The sequence below is a fragment of the Oncorhynchus nerka genome, linkage group LG11, assembly GCF_034236695.1.
Source record: "Oncorhynchus nerka isolate Pitt River linkage group LG11, Oner_Uvic_2.0, whole genome shotgun sequence".
NCBI lineage: Eukaryota > Metazoa > Chordata > Actinopteri > Salmoniformes > Salmonidae > Oncorhynchus > Oncorhynchus nerka.
The window spans coordinates 38,688,196-38,707,464 of NC_088406.1; the positions used below are offsets into that span (position 1 = coordinate 38,688,196).

Sequence of the window (19,269 nt, forward strand, 5' to 3'; positions counted from 1 at the left end):
GCTTGTCCTACAGTACCTACCGGTCTGTCTACTGGTGGCTTGTCCTACAGTACCTACCTGCCTGTCTACTGGTGGCTTGTCCTACAGTACCTACCTGTCTGTCTACTGGTGGCTTGTCCTACAGTACCTACCTGTCTGTCTACTGGTGGCTTGTCCTACAGTACCTACCCGTCTGTCTACTGGTGGCTTGTCCTACAGTACCTACCCATCTGTCTACTGGTGGCTTGTCCTACAGTACCTACCCGTCTGTCTACTGATGGCTTGTCCTACAGTACCTACCTGTCTGTCTACTGGTGGCTTGTCCTACAGTACCTACCCGTCTGTCTACTGGTGGCTTGTCCTACAGTACCTACCCATCTGTCTACTGGTGGCTTGTCCTAAAGTACCTACCTGTGTAGAGCGGAACCCTCCTCCATACTGCCTCTGCTCAGTGAGCCAGCGGGCAATGCGCGTCGCATATGTCACGTCTTCCTCCGCCACCGTCTGGAGCAGGGCGTAGGCCGTGGTCTCCACAGAGATGGCCTTGGCCTGGGGAACCCGATTGGCCCTCTTCTCCCCACTCAGCCTTAGAGCATCACTGGCCTCCCAGTGACATGTAGCTTCCTCTACAGGAGAGAGATACAATCTTAGATAAAAGGTGCTATCTAGAACCTTAGAGGGTTCTTGGGCTGTCCCCATAGGATAACTTTTTGAAGAACCTTTTTTGGTTGCAAGTAGAACCTTTTTTGTTTCCAGTTAGAACCTTTTTTGTTCCAGGTAGAATCCTTTTGGGTAAGGTGGCAAAAAGAACCACCATTGGGACAGCGCACAGATGATTTCTATGAGCGCTGGTGTGCCATCCTGAACAAATGCTCTATTGATTTAATTACATTAATTGTTGACCAGTTGAAAAAGCTTTTTATTGAAATGGATAACACAATTGAAAAGAAACACACAGCTCTGCAAGGAGCTGGTCCCAGAACCCGCGGGACTGAGTGTCTTTAATTTATCAAGCAAGATATTGAGCCCTGCCCATGTCTCCTTGCTTAATAGAGTTCTATTTTGTGCTATATTTTGACGTTAAGGTAGACACGTTTAAGTTTTTTTAGAAACATCCGTTTAAGGGAATACTTTAGCTCCTCTAATCGTAATATTTCTACTGAACCAGTAGGTTACTCACCTGCACATACTCCGACTCCTTTTAGAAGTAAGAGTTATTTTATACCTCCAGCCAATCGCAACCACTATATCGAGACATATCGCAAACTCGACCAGCAGTATGATCTCTATTATTGAATCTCTTGATCCTCTCCCTGATAATACTTTGTTAGTTACTTTTGATGTTGAGTCGTTATACACAAATATTCCACACGAGGGCGGTATTGAAGCTCTGGAACATTTTATTCTGCAACGTGACCCTAAGGAACTACCTTCCAGTGCCTGCATTATAACATTGTCTGAAATAGTACTCACATCTATTTAATGTTTCTACATTATTTCTTTATTCAGACGAAGGGTACTGCTATGGGATCCCCCATGGTTCCTAACTATGCTAATTTGTATGTGGGTTACATGGAGAAACAGTCCATTTTCAATTCTCTCAAAAATGTTTTCTTGCCTAACATTATTATGTGGAAACGGTATATTGATGATATTTTTGTTCTATGGAGGGGTGATGCAAAACAGATCCAGGCGTTCCATGCTTTTCTTAACTCTTGTTCTGAGCATCTGAGATTTACTTTGCAATCTGACACATTTCAAATCAATTTCCTTGATCTTCTGATCTTGTGTGAAGATAATGTTCTATACACTGATGTTTACAGGAGGCCTACTGATCGTAACAGTTTGTTGAGGGCTGATAGTTGTCACCCGCTTCCCTTGGAAAACAGTTTTCCCTACAGCCAATTCTGTCGAATCAAAAGAATTTGCAAAAAAACAAACAGATTTCGACAAAAATAATATGCAAAGAAAAGTCAATGAGAAGATGTACAAAAATGGTCAGATTAATATTGCCATTGAGAAATTTCAAAACAAACCGCGACATGATCTTTTTTCAAGGTCAGTCTCACAAAAATAAGCCTTCTTGCGTTCTAACTACCCGCTATTCAAAGTGCTCTAAACAAATTAAGGGAATCGTCCACAAACATTGGCACATTCTAAGATACGATGACAGTATCGGTAACGTTATTGTGTTTTCGGACCATCCTTTGGTCGTGTTCTCTCGAGGTAGAAACATCAGAGATCAATTGGTAAACTGATTTACCACCCCAAGATATTCCTGAACAACGTCTATTTGCGCCCCTACTGGATGGAAATTACAAGTATAATGGCTGTGCTCAATACAATGGCACTTAAATGTAGATCCTTCAAACACCCACAAACAGAGAAACAGATCCCAATCAAGGGTGTTAATTATGTGCTCTACTAAGGCAGTTATTTATCTTATATTACCTTGTGGTAAAAAAAAAAATGTGGTTAAACAAAGCGCAAATTAAAAGTACGTATCTCAGAGCTGCAAAAACTCGATTTACCCAGTTCCGGTCTACTTTTCGGAAGCAAACCACTCGATTTCATCCCTACGTTATATTGGCATCGAACATGTAACCCTCCCTATGAGAGGGGGTGACCTCGACAATTTATTGTTAAAACGAGAGGCTGCCTGGATCTTTAATTTAAACCCTTGCTCCCTCGGTCTCAACGTAGACTTTTTAGAAGTCATTATTGTGATTTTCTTGTTGTAAATATATGTAGGCCTATGTAGCCAAATTGTACCTATGATCGTATGCTATCCATTCATGTTTTTGGTATGTTATTTTAATATATGAGAGTTAACCAAAGATATCAGGCCAGACCCGGTCATGATTACAGACACCCGTGTGTGTCCTTTGACACTATATATAAACTCGTCACCCGCAGTGTTTGTCATTATACCCTGATGAAGACAGCTTGTCTGTCGAGACGTTGGATATTAGGTTATTGAAGTACTGCATCTGAGCTCCTAGAGTGTGCGGCTCCCCTTTAATTGTTCTACTCCTCGAGCCAGCACCTCTCCAAAATAGATGTGGGTTTCTTTCGCCTCTAGAACCCTTTTGGGTTCCAATTCAAACCTTTTCTAAGAGTGTACAGTACCTTTAAAGAGCGAGTAACTTCTCATTTTGAAAACGGCATATGTGCCATGAGTCAGAAACATGTATTCTAGTGTCAAAAATGACCTCAACGTATAAATAGGATAATTTGGTCAGTGTTGTTCGAGACGGTCATTTGCTAGATAGGAAGAAAATGTTATGTCGTGGAAAGTAGGGTACCGAAACAGTTTTCCTTGGTTTGGGTCAAACATGCCCACAGCTGGCCTAACCCAAGTAGCTTCTCGCGACACGATCGTAATGCCCATGGTCAATTTGGTTTGACATTCGATATCCCTATGGGATTAGAATGTCAATGGCTCAACACAAACAAGACACCCACATTAAACCACCACCCCAAGACACAGCGGCTGTATTTCCTAACGACCAAGACGGAAAACGAGGCCAAATCAGGAACTTCAGCCCCCACTTTAACAGCGGCATACTTTTGCAGGGGAGACAATCAGTAATATGTCGCCCTCTGCTGTTTAAATATTGTCATTGTGTATATCTGCCTACTTCACTCAATATTCGTATAGCCAAGGAAGTCAATGTCTACGCAGAATACCCTATGCAGACTTTCTCCAGCCACTACCTGTAATACTTTACAGGAGCTATTTATCAAATCAGGTTTATGTCCAAAGGAATTAATTAAAACAGTATTTATGTAAACACACTCGTGGTAGACGAATATAGCCCTCTGATCTAGAGGGCTACTGAAGTAATATGACAATTAGATAACCCATAGTCCCTCTTATCCAGATGACTAGTAAAGTTACAAGGTACTGACCGTTGTCACAGTGTGCCAAAGCCCTGAGTTTGGTCTGAGCCGTGGAAGCAGCATCTCCACCAGGGGACGTTAGAGAGAGGGCATAGGAGGTGATGGATACAGCGAAGGGCCTCTCAAGGGAGTCCAGCTTCGACCCCAGGTAGACCTTAGCCTGCTCCATAGCATACCTCTAACACAGGGGAATGGTGGATAGATTTAGCATTATAATTAGTAATATGCATGAGCTTCATTCTGGTATATTCTGTTGCAAAACCAATTTGCCCATTTAGGATAACTCCACAACTTTTAGTCAGGTTAAGTCAGTGATGTTAAGGTTAAGTCCATGACTTGAATGATGTATTACCACTTCTGAGTCTTGTCCTTCGGGGTACAGCGGCACAGCGTGGTGCATGGCTATCAGAACGAACGCTGTCAGGGACACCTCTCCCTCAAACCCTCCCACTCCACCCTGATGGGAATAGAGAGACAGGTAAAGACACAGTAATGTATTGTATGTTATGGTAGTGTACCTGCATGGTCCAGTCATGGAGAACATTTGGGTCATACATAGAGGTTAGAGGGGTGGGATTGCTACCGGAAACTTGCCAGTTGGAATCCCTGACGGGCTGAAAAAATTGGACGAGACGACTAGAGGGTTGTTAGGTGACAAATCCTAGAAAGACGACATCTCCAGCCGCTGTGCCCTTGAGCAAGGCACTTAACCCATAAACTGCTCACCATGCGGCACACTATGGCTGCCCACTGCTCCAGCTACTCCAACCTAATGTGTTTTTGTGTATGTGTCTATATTGAAGTGGTTGGGTACAGCAGAAAACACATTTTCACACAGATGAATAAAGTATTCTTACCTGCATGGTGCGGTCATAGAGTGGGTTAGGGTCAGTGAAGGCTCCACTGGCCAGCTGTTTAGACACCAGGTAGGAGATGGACTGTTGGATGTAGGAGTCCTCCACTGTAATCACGTCCCTGCATTGGGACAACTCCTTGGCTATAAAGGCTGTCAACCAAACACTGCTTGGTGTTGTCAGGAAAGCTCCATAGGATCCGTCTGTCTTCTTGAAGGTCAGGATTCTGCCGTATCCTTGGAAAGAGAAATGATGAATAATCAATTCATTTCAACTGTTTGATTCCCACAAGGGTAGATGTCTCAAAACTTAAGATGTCCCGGTGGCCCCTCACCAGCCTGTATCATGGCCTGAGCTTCATCTCTGCGTTCAGCCTTCAGGTCGATCCACTGTCCCGTGGTGTCCAGGTATCTCATGGCGTGGATGGCTGGAGACATGGTGACCATTGTCTGCTCCGCACACCCCATGGGTAGGGAGATGAGCCGGTCCACTCCATCCAGGTTCAGACAGTTCTCCACGGACTCTCCCATCACGCCACCTACATGGGGGGTACATGGGCACAGAGCTTATACATGGGACCAGGAGGTTTCCCCCTTATATTAGTTAACTAGACCTGGAGATTGGTCAGGGCAAACTTGGTCAGGGAAGACTCCTAGTCTGAAATAATATCTCCTGGAACAATATATATATTTTTAAATGTAAACATTCAGTACTACAGACCCCACATGAACAGAAAGTCTGTCTAAACGTGTGGGTAGAGCGAGTCTGTGGACCCTACTTACCTTTGACACTGATGTAGGCGTCAGATTCCAGTCCAGGTACAGCACTAGGAGGAGGTGGGATTTTAAGTTCGATTGACTTGGCAGCTGTGCAACATAGATAAGAAGTCGAGAACCTGTTTTAACTAAATGTCTGATTTGGCTTGTTTGCATCAATGTCCCTTTAACTACCGATGTCAGATGTTCTGATAAGCAACATTACCATTCCCATCAATGTTGTATTCATGTTGTATTGAGACCAGTTCCCCTTCCCCCTGTATAACAGAACAAAAGGTGAGTCTCTCATTCAGAATGGTTATACAGACATATACAGATGTAGGATCTGAATTTGAGCCAGTTCGCTACAGCAGGAAAATAATCCTGCAGTAGCAGGAAATTTGAATTATGACATTTTTGTAAGGGTTGCACATTTTTTTTCATAAGGGAAAATCAAGTCTGAAATGTCAGAGTGGAAATTACAAACTCCAGAGCCCTTTTAAACCTCAAAAACACTACAAGTTTTAAATGTCATGCATTGCAGGAAAGTGTTCCTGCAACAGGGTGATCAAAGAAATTTTGTAAAATGGTAAAAAGAGATTAAAATCCACATGTTGCCAGTTGTGTTCAGCACAATAAAGAAGTGAGAACCACATGTAGCCTAATGTACATATGTATTATAGAGACATAGAGTAGAACTACTGTATTAGAAGGAGAAAAGTGATACAAGTTTAAATATTTGCCAGTGGTGTGTTCATACCGTGACTTTGAGGTCCTTCTTGATCTGGTCGCGAGCGGTCTTAGTGTAGGCCTCTACCTGGATAGGGATGTTTCCTATGACCAGAGGAACCACGGTGAAGTAGACAGGGACAGCAGACTTACCAGGTACTGTCACCACCTCCTTGTCCCCTCTGTCCCCCCCTGCACTGCACAGACCCTCCACCCACGCCAGCTCTACTGTCACCTTCACAGAGAGAAACACATACAGTAGACATGGCAGTAGATGTAAGTATAGTCAAAATGTCTATCAAAGGAATCTACAGATGATAATGTCTGCAACTGCTGTTTATTTGAATAAATGGCTGTTGGGGGCATTTTGGATTTGAATATTGTTTTTATTGTTTTGACATATACTGTTTTAAGAAAACAAGTTACCTCCATACTGTCGGTTCTGTAGTTGTACACAACAGCTTTCACCTGCAGCTGTTCGTTTCTCTTCACAGAATAGGGCAGTCTGAGCGAGACAAAGAAGTCCTGGAACACCACCAGAGGCTTGGGCTCAGCTATACAAAACCCTGAAGGGAAAGCCATCACTAACATTAACCACTTGATGACTGTCCTCTGAAAGTCTAATGGCGTAATGATAACCTGAGCGCCAGTCTCTTTGTGTTATCATGACAACTTCTTGTCACTCGTTGTCATGGTTGGCTTGATAATCAATGTCAAACTGAGTTGGCAAGAGCACAAACAGATTTGGGACCAGGATAGTGTAATGGTCTTAGGTTAGAAGGAAGAGTTGACCTGCCTTTTGTTTTAGAGATTCCCACTGCTTGAACCTCCCAGGTAGTGATGGAGTCAGGGACAGCAATACTGTGTCTGAAAATAATAACGTACAACATGATTTAACTACTAGTTACACTACAGTATATTGGCTTCCAGGTTTGATCCAGTCTGTTCACATGGTCAGGGAAAACTCTGGGCCCCAGTCATGACAGTCCTGGCTTGTGTCCCAAATGGCACCTTATTCCCTAGTCTACCAGTCAAAAGTACTGCACCATATAGGGAATAGAGTGTTGTTTGGGACGTGGCCCTGAAGTCCACGATGTTGCAGATTACCAGGTTACCTTACGAGACCAGAGGGCTCCACATCAACGATGTCCCACATCCAGGTCTGAGGGAAGTAAGAGCGCAGGTGGACAGACACCTCATCTATGGCCTCCTCCTCATCCATATCACCACCCACTAGACAGGAGGACAGGGAAGAGGACAGGGAGATATGCATATACTCAGAAAACATTCAAAAATGTTCAGATTAATCAATGCAAAATATGTGCATATACTGTAGTACAACTAGTCTGCAAAAATACAAAAGTATTGATTTATCCATTTATCTATTACTGAATGCGCCACAATAATCTGTAGATTGTGAGATTCTTCTTAGATGTTATTGTCCAACTACTAATGTAATAATATAATAAGATAGTGTACTTCTCGCCAGGCTATATGTCTTCCTGGTCTTCTTGATGTTGTTCCTCAGCTTGGTGGCATCTCTGCAGCACTTGAGGAAGGCAGTGCGACAGGAAATAGACTTGTGGGTGGTTTTAGCATGACGACTCTCACAGGACAGACCCAGGCTGTTAAACCTGGCCCCATCCTGACAACACCTCTTCTCCATATTACCTGGGTACCTGTTGACTACAGACAAGAACTCTGTGTCTAACTAATCCATTATATACATGTCATTTGCTAAAGAATGTTTTTGCTGAAACATATCTGAACATTTGTCTAGGAAGGATTATTGAAAGGTATCCTTTGGAGTGCTGTCCATCTTGTATAACTAATAATAGTTGATAAGAGTAAAACTAGCATGCTCAGAGGATGGAGGGAGAATAGAAGTCCCACCAAACCGGGAACATTCCCAGAACATTAGCTAAGATTCCCATTTAGTTCTAGATAGGGTTTGATCTAACATTAGGATTTTAAAAAATACAAAAAGTTAAATATCCTTGGAATGTTCTCCTAACGTTCACTAAAATGTTTTACATGGTATCCAAGACTATGACTGATGATCTAGGATCATGTATATTGGGTGAACATCAATGGAATATTATGTTGAACCTAAAACAAATATGCTATGAACGTCATAAAAACGGACCTATTTGGAAATTGTGGAACATTGTGCAACATTGTGGGAATGTTCTGTGCAACCTTTGTGAATATCATAAGAATATTTTTGCAACATCTCAGACAACATCCAAGACTTAATTCATATGTTCTGTCAACATTCTTACAACATTAAGGGAATGTCCTGTGCAACCTAACTTAGACATTGTATGAATATCATCATAACTGAGCATATCCCTTGTAATGTACCCACCAGGTTACCACAAATGTTCTGGGAACCTTTAAAGAACTCAGAAAGGCTGTTCTGTCAACATTCTTGCAACATCAAAACAATGTTTTGTGCACCCTGATACAAACATTATCTGAATGTCAGCACAACTGCACAGTTGCCATATCCCCACAATGTTCCCACAACTTAATGAAACATTCTGGGAACCTTCAAAGAACAGACAAAATGTGGTCTGGGAATGTTTTTTTGCCCCTAAAAGAAACATTGTAGGATCGTCCACACAACTGGATAGTTTTTGTGTTTTGGAAAGATATCTTTTGTGATGCCCCCATAATGTTCCAACCTAAAGAAACATTCTGGGAACCTTTAAAGAACATATGAAATGTGTTATAGGAATGATCTTGTATCATCAGGCAAATGTTTTATACAAACATTCTATAATCATCAGCAAGACTGGACACTTTTGTGTTATGAGAACATTTGCTGCGACCTAAAGAAAATTCTGGGAACTTTCACAGAACCAATTTTGGTTTGCTGAGGTTACTGCTACACCTACTGATATCAGAGAAAGCTTGGTGATGGTTCAAGGCTCTCTTCTCTCTTGCCATGTTGTTACAGGAATAATCTGATCAGAGGACAAAAGAAAAATCATTTTACAATATTGTGTGGAATAAATTCCATCAACAACAGCAGCAGCAGTGATGTGCTATTCATTCAACGTTATAATGAGTTCAATGTCTGAATGTAAACCGTACCATTTCTCACGTGATTCTCTGTATCCACACAGTTGGTTATAAAGGCGAGCCCAGCGTCCTGTAACACAGACTGGGAGTTCCTGCCCCCTCCCATAGAACACGCCAGGTCATAGGAGTTCATGTAGGCAAACATCTAAAGAAGAAGATGACTTTATTGGTCCATTTACTACATGAACAACAGATATTTGTCTTTTGCATATCCCATTCTCTCTGGTAGACAAACACATCCTGTCCTGTACATTCAGTCGATACATATAACAATACATACTGTCCTGTACATACAGTAGATAAACACAGTACATACACGGGGAGATACATTCTCAGGTATACTGTATTTTCACAGACAAACCTGCTCTCTGTGATACAGTACATTAGCTCAGCGTTTTCCAAACTCGATCCAGAGGACACCAAGGGGTGCACATTTTGTTTTTTGCCTTAGGACTACACAGCTGATTCAAATGATCAACTAATCATCACGCTTTGGTTATTTGAATCAGCTGTGTAGTGCTGGGGCAAAAAAACAGAACGTACACCCCTTTGGTTATTTGAATCAGCTGTGTAGTGCTGGGGCAAAAAACAGAACGTACACCCCTTTGGTTATTTGAATCAGCTGTGTAGTGCTGGGGCAAAAAACAGAACGTACACCCCTTTGGTTATTTGAATCAGCTGTGTAGTGCTGGGGCAAAAAAACAGAATGTACACCCCTTTGGGCCTCCAGGAATTAGCTTAGGAAATGCTCTATTAGCTGATACCAGGTCATAGCCTTGTGAAGCTGTCAACATACACCTGAGACTGAGCCAAAATCCAGACTAATAATGTTATGTTACTTTATCATTTCATCTTTATTTAACCAGGAAGTCACATTGAAATTGAAATATCACCAGCAGGCACACATACTGTATGTAGCTATTCATTCAACCTGGTAAGTGTGTGACAGACAAGAGGTTCTGTACCTTCTGAGGAGTGAGTTTGTTGTTCTTGTTGAGGATGTAAACAGCTGTATCTACAGCAGCCAGAGCTACCTTGTCTCCCTGGTCTGTACGGACCACCACATTCACCAAGTCAGCTGGTTTATGCTCTTTAAATGGAAGGATCTCGATCTGAAAACAGAGCAACAAAGACACTGTCACAATCTGCCTCCATGCAAAACTAGATCCCTTTGATTGATCTTTATTAGTCAAGTTAAAATCATAAAATATGCCTTCTTGATGCACAGCACTGACAACAGGATACAACCATAACTGGCTAAGTGTAGTAAGAGTAGAAGTAGAGAAACAAGCGGTGACTATAGAACCTGTCCTTTGCAGATATCTTTGACATCGGCCCATACAGAGTCAGCCACTATGGTAGTCTTCTCTGGTGCCTGTGTGAAGTAGTAGGCCACCAGTCTGAAGGAAGGGACCAGGTCAAGACTGTAGGGCAGACTGAAGGTGGTCAGCTCAGTCCTCTGGACCCTGTTCATCTGGACCACTCTGCCCTTACTCAGGACCTGAAAGAATGGAAACAGAGGAAATAACACATTATTACTCTTCACTACAGATTTTGAAAATGTTAATTTCTCAACCCCAACGTGCTTATATTGATGTTGGTTACAGCTATGACAACCCCAGTCTACTGTAGTGTATGGAAACGTGAAGCTATGCACAGATAAAGTACGTTGCAGAAGTGGTAAATGGTCATCTCCATCCATTATTAGAATGGACTGATACTCCAATATGTTACCATATAGTAGATGTAGGCTGGTCGTGGGGTGCCTGGAGGGGTGATGTCTCTGAGAGTGACCGTCATGGTTCCTCCAGGCTCCAGGGTGACATGTTCTATCTCTACACTCAGGTAGCTGTTCCCCTCAGACTGGACTGCTGACACTGTCATTTTGGCATCACTCACTACTACCTCTTTATCCTCTCCCTCAGCAAACATCTGGAGAGACAAGAACATACAGTGCAAAGTTACAGTACGTCAATATTACCTCCCATGGAAATTAGAGCCACATAGAACACTTGACATAACTACAGTGTTGATTGAAAGTTCTCTGTGTCTGTCCTGTACCTTGATGTCCATAGACGTGGCCAGTTTGGGCACTTCGAAGGTGAGAACAGCCTCACCCTTAGAGTTACTGGATCCCTCCAACTTAGACTCCTGTGTGCCTCCTACAGAGGTCACTGAAACTGAAGCCCTCATACGGAGGTCAGGGGCTGGGGATCCATCTGGGTGGGTGGTGGTGGCCTGAGAAGGAAACATGCAGCATATGCCCAGTAGACTATGTCTATAGATACAGTCATATTCTAAATGGTAAGGCCAATACAATTGATAACACTGATAACTATTGTATGGTACGTCTCATTTGGAAAAAGGATTTGTTCATCTCAATATGATGTCCTGAATGAATACAATTATATTTTACTCTGTGGCGTTAAAGTTTGTCTTAGAGTGCAGAAACGACCACACAGTACCAGGATAGAGAACTTTCCTCCAGGTGTGAAGTATTTCTTAGTCTTAGACATGTCAATGATGTATGGAGACGTCACTATCTTTACTGAAGTGCTCTCAGCTTCTTCTAAATCTCCGCCTGAGAGAGCGAGAGACAAAGACAGACAGAGTGACAGTTACTGTCATACGGCACAATATCCAAGAGAAAATACCTGAATCCGCTGGCATGGTCATGTTTTATCTGACTGAATGAAGGACTTACTTGCTGTTTCTAAAACTGTAACAGCTATGTACAGATTGTATCCCTCCATGTGTTGGATGTTTTGCTTTTCTGCTTTCCCACGAAGGTCTTCAGTTGGCAGGGTAATGCTGGCGACACCGTCTTGGATCTACAATACACCAGAAAAAAGTCAATGGAACTGGCCTGGATACAAAACAATAACTCTACAATCAGAAAATTTGACTTTAATTTGACATTTTTGAATGTAAATTTTTAAGATGATAAAGTGAACTCACAGAAGTCTTGTTTTCTAGGCCAGGTAGATGTATTCTGTTGCCTTCTATGTCTATTAGTCCAAATCTAACATAAGCTATGCCATTGACACCTTTGCCATAGGTGTACCTGCAATCAACACACATTTACTTGACATGCTATGAACAATTCACAAAACAGTCCATAAATACAATCTGCTTCAACAATCTCACCTTACAGAGATGCTGAATTGAAAGGATTCTTCTGTCACTAAATAATATGGCTTCAAAGCTGTTATCTTCACCTCAAAAGTAGGAAGAACTGAAAGAAATAAAGGTGAGCTTCACTTTGTTCTTGGGCTGTATCATAGAGTCACGCAACCTATTTTTGATACTCACCATATTCCCTGACCTCAAACTCCACTGAAGAGTTGGACATGGGATGGTTGATAAAAGTGGCAACAATCTTCCAATGGCCAGCCCTGAAACATATTGACAGAGTAGTGGTCAGTGCTACTCATGTCCTGTGTTCCATAGATTTTATGTCAACATACTACTTACGTCTCAACGTCAGGGATCATTATGTTCCTCTGAAGGAATTTACTGGAGTGTAGAGCCTGGTTGTATACCAGCAGGCCTTTGGAGTTCTGCAGAGAGACAGTGAATGTTATTTTGAGAACAGAGATTAAATATAACACAATAATACAACTTTAACATACAGATAGATGTCTTGCAAACATACAAATATCTTGACATTGATGCTTTCTTCGACAGGCAGCAGATAGTTGTCTAACGTGAAGACCCTGAAATTGACTGGAAAAGGACAAATTGGGATTATAACTAAAATCATATATAATAGTCAACATTTTTTATTTGAGACTTTACCATTCTCTCCTGGATTGTAGATTGGTTTGTCTGTCTGGATGAAGACATAACCCTTTTTTGTTGACAAAAGGATTGTTTTTTTTTTATTTAAGAAGTCATTGCTCTCTGCGGCCAGTTGGATATATGGCACAATTGTCTTTGTTTTTCCTATGTTTTTGATTGCCTCTTCGTACAGGCTAGGAATGACCTGTAAAACATGATAATAGAGGCAGAATCATATAAATGCACATTCCAGTAGTTCCATAGGGTATGAAAGGAGGTTAGCCTTCTGCATACTTACACTCATTTTCACCACCTCCTGATAGCCATTGGCTTCATTGAGAGTTACATGCTTTTTTCCAGACAGAACTTTATTATTGTCAGTTTGGTACAGGAAGTATAGTGTAATCTGTGTAGGCTTGATAGCTCCCTGGAGCTGTACTGTCACTGTCTCCTCTACTCCCAGGTGGACTATGTTGGGAGCAGTGATGAGACATCTGCAAACACACACAAACACAAACAAAGACACACACGAACACACACAAACACACACACACAAACAAACACACACACGAACACACACAAACACACACATGAACACAAACAAACACACGCAAGAACACAGACAAACACACACATGAACACAGACAAACACACACACACGAACACACACAAACACACACACACAAACAAACACACACACGAACACACACAAACACACACATGAACACAAACAAACACATGCAGGAATAAGCAGGTGGGAGGATAATTTCATAAAAATAGTGAAACATTTTTATAGAATACTTTACTAAATATATTCACGTCACCAAATAATTGTTTAAAATACACTGTTTGCAATGAACGTCAGCAAAGCCTCAACAGCACTCTGTAGGGTAGCACCATGGTGTAGCCAGAGGACACCTAGCCAGAGGACAGCTAGCCAGAAGACAGCCAGCCAGAGGACAGCCAGCCAGAGGACAGCCAGCCAGAGGACAGCCAGCCAGAGGACAGCCAGCCAGAGGACAGCCAGCCAGAGGTGGAAAAAGAACCCAATTGTCATACTTGAGTAAAAGTATAGATACCTTAATAGAAAGTTACTCAGGTGAAAGTCACCCAGCAAAAAACTACTTGAGTAAAAGTCTAAAAGTATTTGGTTCTAAATATAGTTATGTATCAAAACTAAATGTAATTGCTAAAATATACTTAAGTATCAAAAGTAAAAGTAAAAGTATAAATCAATTCAAATTCTTTGTATTAAGCAAAGCGGACACCACTGCAGCTAGCTTCTGTCCTCCTCTGGATACACTGTATCACATTTAGGTAAGACCCAGATGCAGACAGTGTAGAAATAACAAGAGTTTATTACAACCACGGGGGCAGGCAAACGACAGGTCAAGGCAGGCAGGGGTCAGTAATCCAGGAAGGGTGTAATGGGTCCAGAACGGCAGGAGCAGGGAAACAGGCAGGAGCAGGGAAACTGGCAGGAGCAGGGAAACTGGCAGGAGCAGGGAAACAGGCAGGAGCAGGGAAACTGGCAGGAGCAGGGAAACAAAGGCTGGCAGGTTTTACGAACAAAACAAACTGGCAACAGACAAACCGAGAACACAGGTATAAATACACAGGGGATAATGAGGAAAATGGGCGATACCTGGAGGCGGGTGGAGACAATCACAAAGACAGGTGAAACAGACTTCAATACAAAACCTAGGAGGCTCTTGGTTCTCACCCCTTTCCATATACTTACACAGTAATTATGAATACTTCCAGAGGACGTCCTCCAACCTATCTGAGCTCTTACAGCATGAACTGACATGTTGTCCACCCAATCAAAGGATCCGAGAATTAATCTAGCACTGAAAACATAAGCTACAGCTAGCTAGCACTGCAGAGAAAACAATATGGTGACTAGTTGACTTAAAGAGAGAGAAAGGCAATAGTGGAACCGTTTTGTTAAGTCAAGTTAAGCTTTTGGTTTACACTGTACACTGTACTGCATGATTGTAGCGAGTTTACTAATGCTCTAGTTCTAGTAACTATGTTGACTTGACGTTAGCTAAAATGGTGACACCGATGTAGACTGTGCATAGCGGTTAGAGGCTATGATATGAAGGTCTGGCTTGGAAAGGTTTTATCGCCTGGTCATAGACAGCTGACGTGTTGTGTTGTCCACAAGCGAATGGAAATGGTGAGAGGAGGAGCGCGTGTAGATGCGAGAAGGAATTATCCAACGATCAAAGGGATCATGCGGATTTATGTGGCTGCTATGAAAGTGAACTGTGTTTGTGTTTGATCCTTCCGCCGATTTTGTTGAAAAACATTTCTTAAACGAAAGCAAACATAACGAAACAGGGATAAACATACCTGTATTTGTCAAATAGAAACTGTTGTTTGCAACTGTTGGACTAATGATTACACCCTAGATCAGCTAGATGCAGGCAAAATTGTGCAAGGCGATATTGAATGTATCCGTGTCTGTCACCTTGATTGCTCAAATTTCTCTCGACCTGTGCGACTACGTTGTAAAATTACATTCATAGACTAGGTTACAGAAACCTCATGCTGGGTATAGGGAACATTTTGAGTATCATGCAGTAACCTAAATCTATCGATGTTACATTGATTTGGGGGAATGGAATGTGAATGACAGTCATCCAATATGCTGTAATAGAAATAAGGCCATGCTCATCCCCCAAAATATTGTCCTCCCTCATCCTAAAAGTCATCAACCGCCACTGACACACACACACACACCACACACCACACACACACACACACACACACGCTGTAGTAATATTTGAGAACATGACAGAACATGACCAATGATGCAAGTAAAATATATCTACAAAGAATTAGCATGGATAGAACATAACTCACATTGGGTTCTGCTCACTAACTGCAGTCAGTGCAGCCATGATCAGAAGCAGTGTGTTCCTCATCGTTCTGCTTTACCGTCTGATCTGTATCATGCCACTGGAACAAAAGTCTTCTTTTCTTGTCTCAACCCCAAAATATTTAACAAAATACTGTAGAAGTTATCTGCAAAGCAGCTATGTCTGTAATGTTCCAGTTTGTGAGTGCAGCTGCAGCTCACAGAGAACAGGGTGCAGGATCTCAAATCGCACCCTATTCCTTACATAGTGCACTACTTTTAACCAGGGCCCATAGGGAATAGGGTGCCATTTGGGATGCACAAGCATCAACACCTCCTCTAGCCCACCTAACTCTCCTCCTCTCAGCTTCTCTGACTCTAGTCTTGGCATTGGAGAAGGAACGTTATGAAATAAATCACGTGTTTTCCCAGAAACAAGATTTTGCTTGTGTCCCAAATTGATTCCTATTCCCTACATAGTAAACTATGTTTGATCAGAGCCCTATGGGCCCTGGCCTGAAGTAGTGTGATATACAGGGGCTCTGGTCAGAAGTAGTGCACTATGTAGGGAATAAGGTTCCATTTGGGAAGTAGCCTTTCCCAAAAAGCCCAAATACATACACAACATCTGTTTTTAAACAAGACAGCAGTCTAATTTTCTTCAAAACACTTTATTTGCAGACCACTTTGTGCTTTAGGTCTATGTTACAAATACTTACAGCACATATGCCTTTAACATTGACAATTCCCAAAACATCCAAACGGTATATTTATTTGCAATACATATGTGTGTATATATACAGTACCAGTCAAAAGTTTGGACAAACCTACTCATTTTCTACATTGTAGAATAATAGTGAAGACATCAACACTATGAAATAACACATATGGAATCATGTAGTAACCAAAAAAGTGTTAAACAAATCAAAATATATTTTATATTTGAGATTCTTCAAAGTAGCCACCCTTTGCCGTGATGACAGCTTTGCACACTCTTGGCATTCTCTCAACCAGCTTCACCTGGAATGCTTTTCCAACAGTTTTGAAGGAGTTCCCACATATTCTGAGCACTGCTTTTCCTTCACTTTGCGGTCTAACTCATCCCAAACCATCTCAAATGGGTTGAGGTCGGGTGATTGTGGAGGCCAGGTGCTCTGATGCAGCACTTCATCACTCTCCTTCTTGGTCAAATAGACCTTAGCCTGTAGGTGTGTTGGGTCATTGTCCTGTTGAAAAACAAATGATAGTCCCACTAAGCCTGATTTATGCAGTCTCCCCTGAACAGTTGATGTTAAGATGTGTCTGTTACTTGAACTCTGTGAGGCATTTATTTGGGCTGCAATCTCTGATGGGTAACTCTAATGAACTTATCCTCTGCAGCAGAGGTAACTCTGGGTCTTCCCGTGGCGGCCCTCATGAGAGCCAGTTTCATCATAGCGCTTGATGGTTTTTGCGACTGAACTTGGAGAAACTTTCAAAGTTGTTGAAATTTTCCAGATTTGTTTAACACTTTTTTGGTTACTACATGATTCCATATGTGTTATTTCATAGTCCTGATGTCTTCACTATTATTCTACAAAGTAGAAAATAGTAAAATAAAGAAAAACCCAGGAATGAGTAGTTGTCTCCAAACTTTTTACTGGTACAGTACATGTTTCGGTGTACATAGATATGTGTGTGTGTGTGTGTGTGTGTATGTGTGTGTATACACTCACACAGGCATTAAATGCATTCAACAAAATCCTGAAATCATAATGGTGATGGTAGTAACATGATTTAAAATCAAGATATAAAATCAGCAAAACATAAGCATATTAAAATATAAAGAAATATTGGTATTCAATACTACTTTAGCAGTATGATATTGTAAGTTGCATAGCATTTATGTTTAAAAAAATAAAACAGCAAACAATATACACATCTGAAGTTTATAAAGCAGTGGGTATATGTATTCAGCATCTATCGATACAGTATGGAGGTCATTGTATGTTATCTTTGTATTATGACTGGGGCATCCATTGACAAGTGGATGGTCTATACCTTCCCTTTATGCATCATTTCAGTGTAAACGTGGCAACCATGTCTGTAACATATTTTATGGGGTTTGTGGCTAAATAGAACATTATCTGTAGAGGGAAACAAATATTAGATCTTCATTATTGGCAATCCCTATGGAATATGTGATCAAATAAATAGATATTTCTGTAATGTTGTAACGATAATATCTCTAAAATCCGTGACTTAGATCGTAGTAGCTCATAGTTGGTTTCCCTTTAACTGCATTGTGATAAAACATATTCGGCAGTCCCAAATTGTGCCCAATTCTCAATATCGCACAATACATTTGACGAGGGCCCCGCTGGTCAAGAGTAGTGCACTATAAAAGTAGTAAACAATAAAGGGAATTGGGACACACTCATCTTCATGGATCATTAAGAATGTTTTTATCATACGATACAAAATATGATGTAAAACCTTTGGAGGACATTTAGTACAGATCAGTCACCTTGTAGCCCTGTAGAGAAATAGAGTGTGCCCAGAATGGCATGGTGCCTTTTGGGATGCAGACATAGACATAGCTATGAGTTCTTACCACTAAGAATCACTGACTAAAGAAATCCCTGACCATGCTGAACAGATACAGACACAGAACATAGAAGTACAGTACATAGAACAGACTATCTATGCTGTTTGTGCCTAGTGGATCCATCCAGAGCTGCTATAAACTGTACATTGCAGACCAGCTGTCTTTAAAATCAACTCACTAGGGGAGAGTGGGGTAAGTTGAGCCACTCTTGTCTCTAGGAAACCACACACAAAATTAATAATTTGACCAAATATTTGGGAAGAGATCATCATTTCATGAAGTCTGTGAAGGAAGAAACCACATGGAAAAAGTGGTAAGTAAGTTAGATCCCAAAAAGAGTTTCACCAAGTCAAATTAATTTATTGTGTTAAGAGTTAAGAGGTTTCATGGTAGTTGCAACTAAACCAAAGTCGATCATTTAAAGATTTTTCTATACATCAGTTGGGGTGTCTATAAGCTTCAATATGAGGTCCTAAACCTAGCGTGAAAGTGCATCCTTGTACGTAGCTGTGTGGGCTAATAAAGTCTAAATGTTTTCCATGGGGTAAGTTGAGCAAATGGTTGAGCCAATGGCAAGTTGAGCAAATTGAAATGTTTTCTTCCCAGGCCTAATGCAAGGCATTATCTCTGCGATTTGGGAAATAAAGATATGCATGGTTTTAAAAAGGTAGTGGTAATATTTATTTCAGTGCAGAAATGTGTAGGGGTAAATTGTGCCAAGATACCAAG

General features: G+C 41.4%; 1 protein-coding gene across 1 annotated transcript in view; it reads right to left on the bottom strand.

Annotated features, from left to right (window-relative positions):
- Positions 1-16,214, bottom strand: part of LOC115136834 (complement C4-B-like) — a 32,173-nt gene extending 15,959 nt beyond the window's left edge. Inside the window, exons 1-28 of the mRNA XM_029672662.2 lie at positions 15,959-16,214; positions 13,386-13,581; positions 13,106-13,292; positions 12,963-13,033; positions 12,782-12,867; positions 12,620-12,702; positions 12,455-12,542; positions 12,266-12,371; positions 12,012-12,138; positions 11,773-11,888; positions 11,369-11,545; positions 11,042-11,239; positions 10,614-10,808; positions 10,273-10,419; positions 9,320-9,452; positions 9,121-9,189; positions 7,700-7,906; positions 7,336-7,453; positions 7,017-7,087; positions 6,647-6,786; positions 6,252-6,455; positions 5,718-5,769; positions 5,519-5,602; positions 5,071-5,274; positions 4,740-4,972; positions 4,235-4,339; positions 3,892-4,060; positions 391-605 (exon numbers count right to left, since the gene is read on the bottom strand). Coding sequence (XP_029528522.2) covers positions 391-605; positions 3,892-4,060; positions 4,235-4,339; positions 4,740-4,972; positions 5,071-5,274; positions 5,519-5,602; positions 5,718-5,769; positions 6,252-6,455; positions 6,647-6,786; positions 7,017-7,087; positions 7,336-7,453; positions 7,700-7,906; positions 9,121-9,189; positions 9,320-9,452; positions 10,273-10,419; positions 10,614-10,808; positions 11,042-11,239; positions 11,369-11,545; positions 11,773-11,888; positions 12,012-12,138; positions 12,266-12,371; positions 12,455-12,542; positions 12,620-12,702; positions 12,782-12,867; positions 12,963-13,033; positions 13,106-13,292; positions 13,386-13,581; positions 15,959-16,020 — 3,843 coding nt within the window. The 5' untranslated portion in view covers positions 16,021-16,214. The remainder of the gene's footprint in view (positions 1-390; positions 606-3,891; positions 4,061-4,234; positions 4,340-4,739; positions 4,973-5,070; positions 5,275-5,518; positions 5,603-5,717; positions 5,770-6,251; positions 6,456-6,646; positions 6,787-7,016; positions 7,088-7,335; positions 7,454-7,699; positions 7,907-9,120; positions 9,190-9,319; positions 9,453-10,272; positions 10,420-10,613; positions 10,809-11,041; positions 11,240-11,368; positions 11,546-11,772; positions 11,889-12,011; positions 12,139-12,265; positions 12,372-12,454; positions 12,543-12,619; positions 12,703-12,781; positions 12,868-12,962; positions 13,034-13,105; positions 13,293-13,385; positions 13,582-15,958) is intronic.
- Between the last annotated feature and the right edge of the window lie 3,055 nt (positions 16,215-19,269).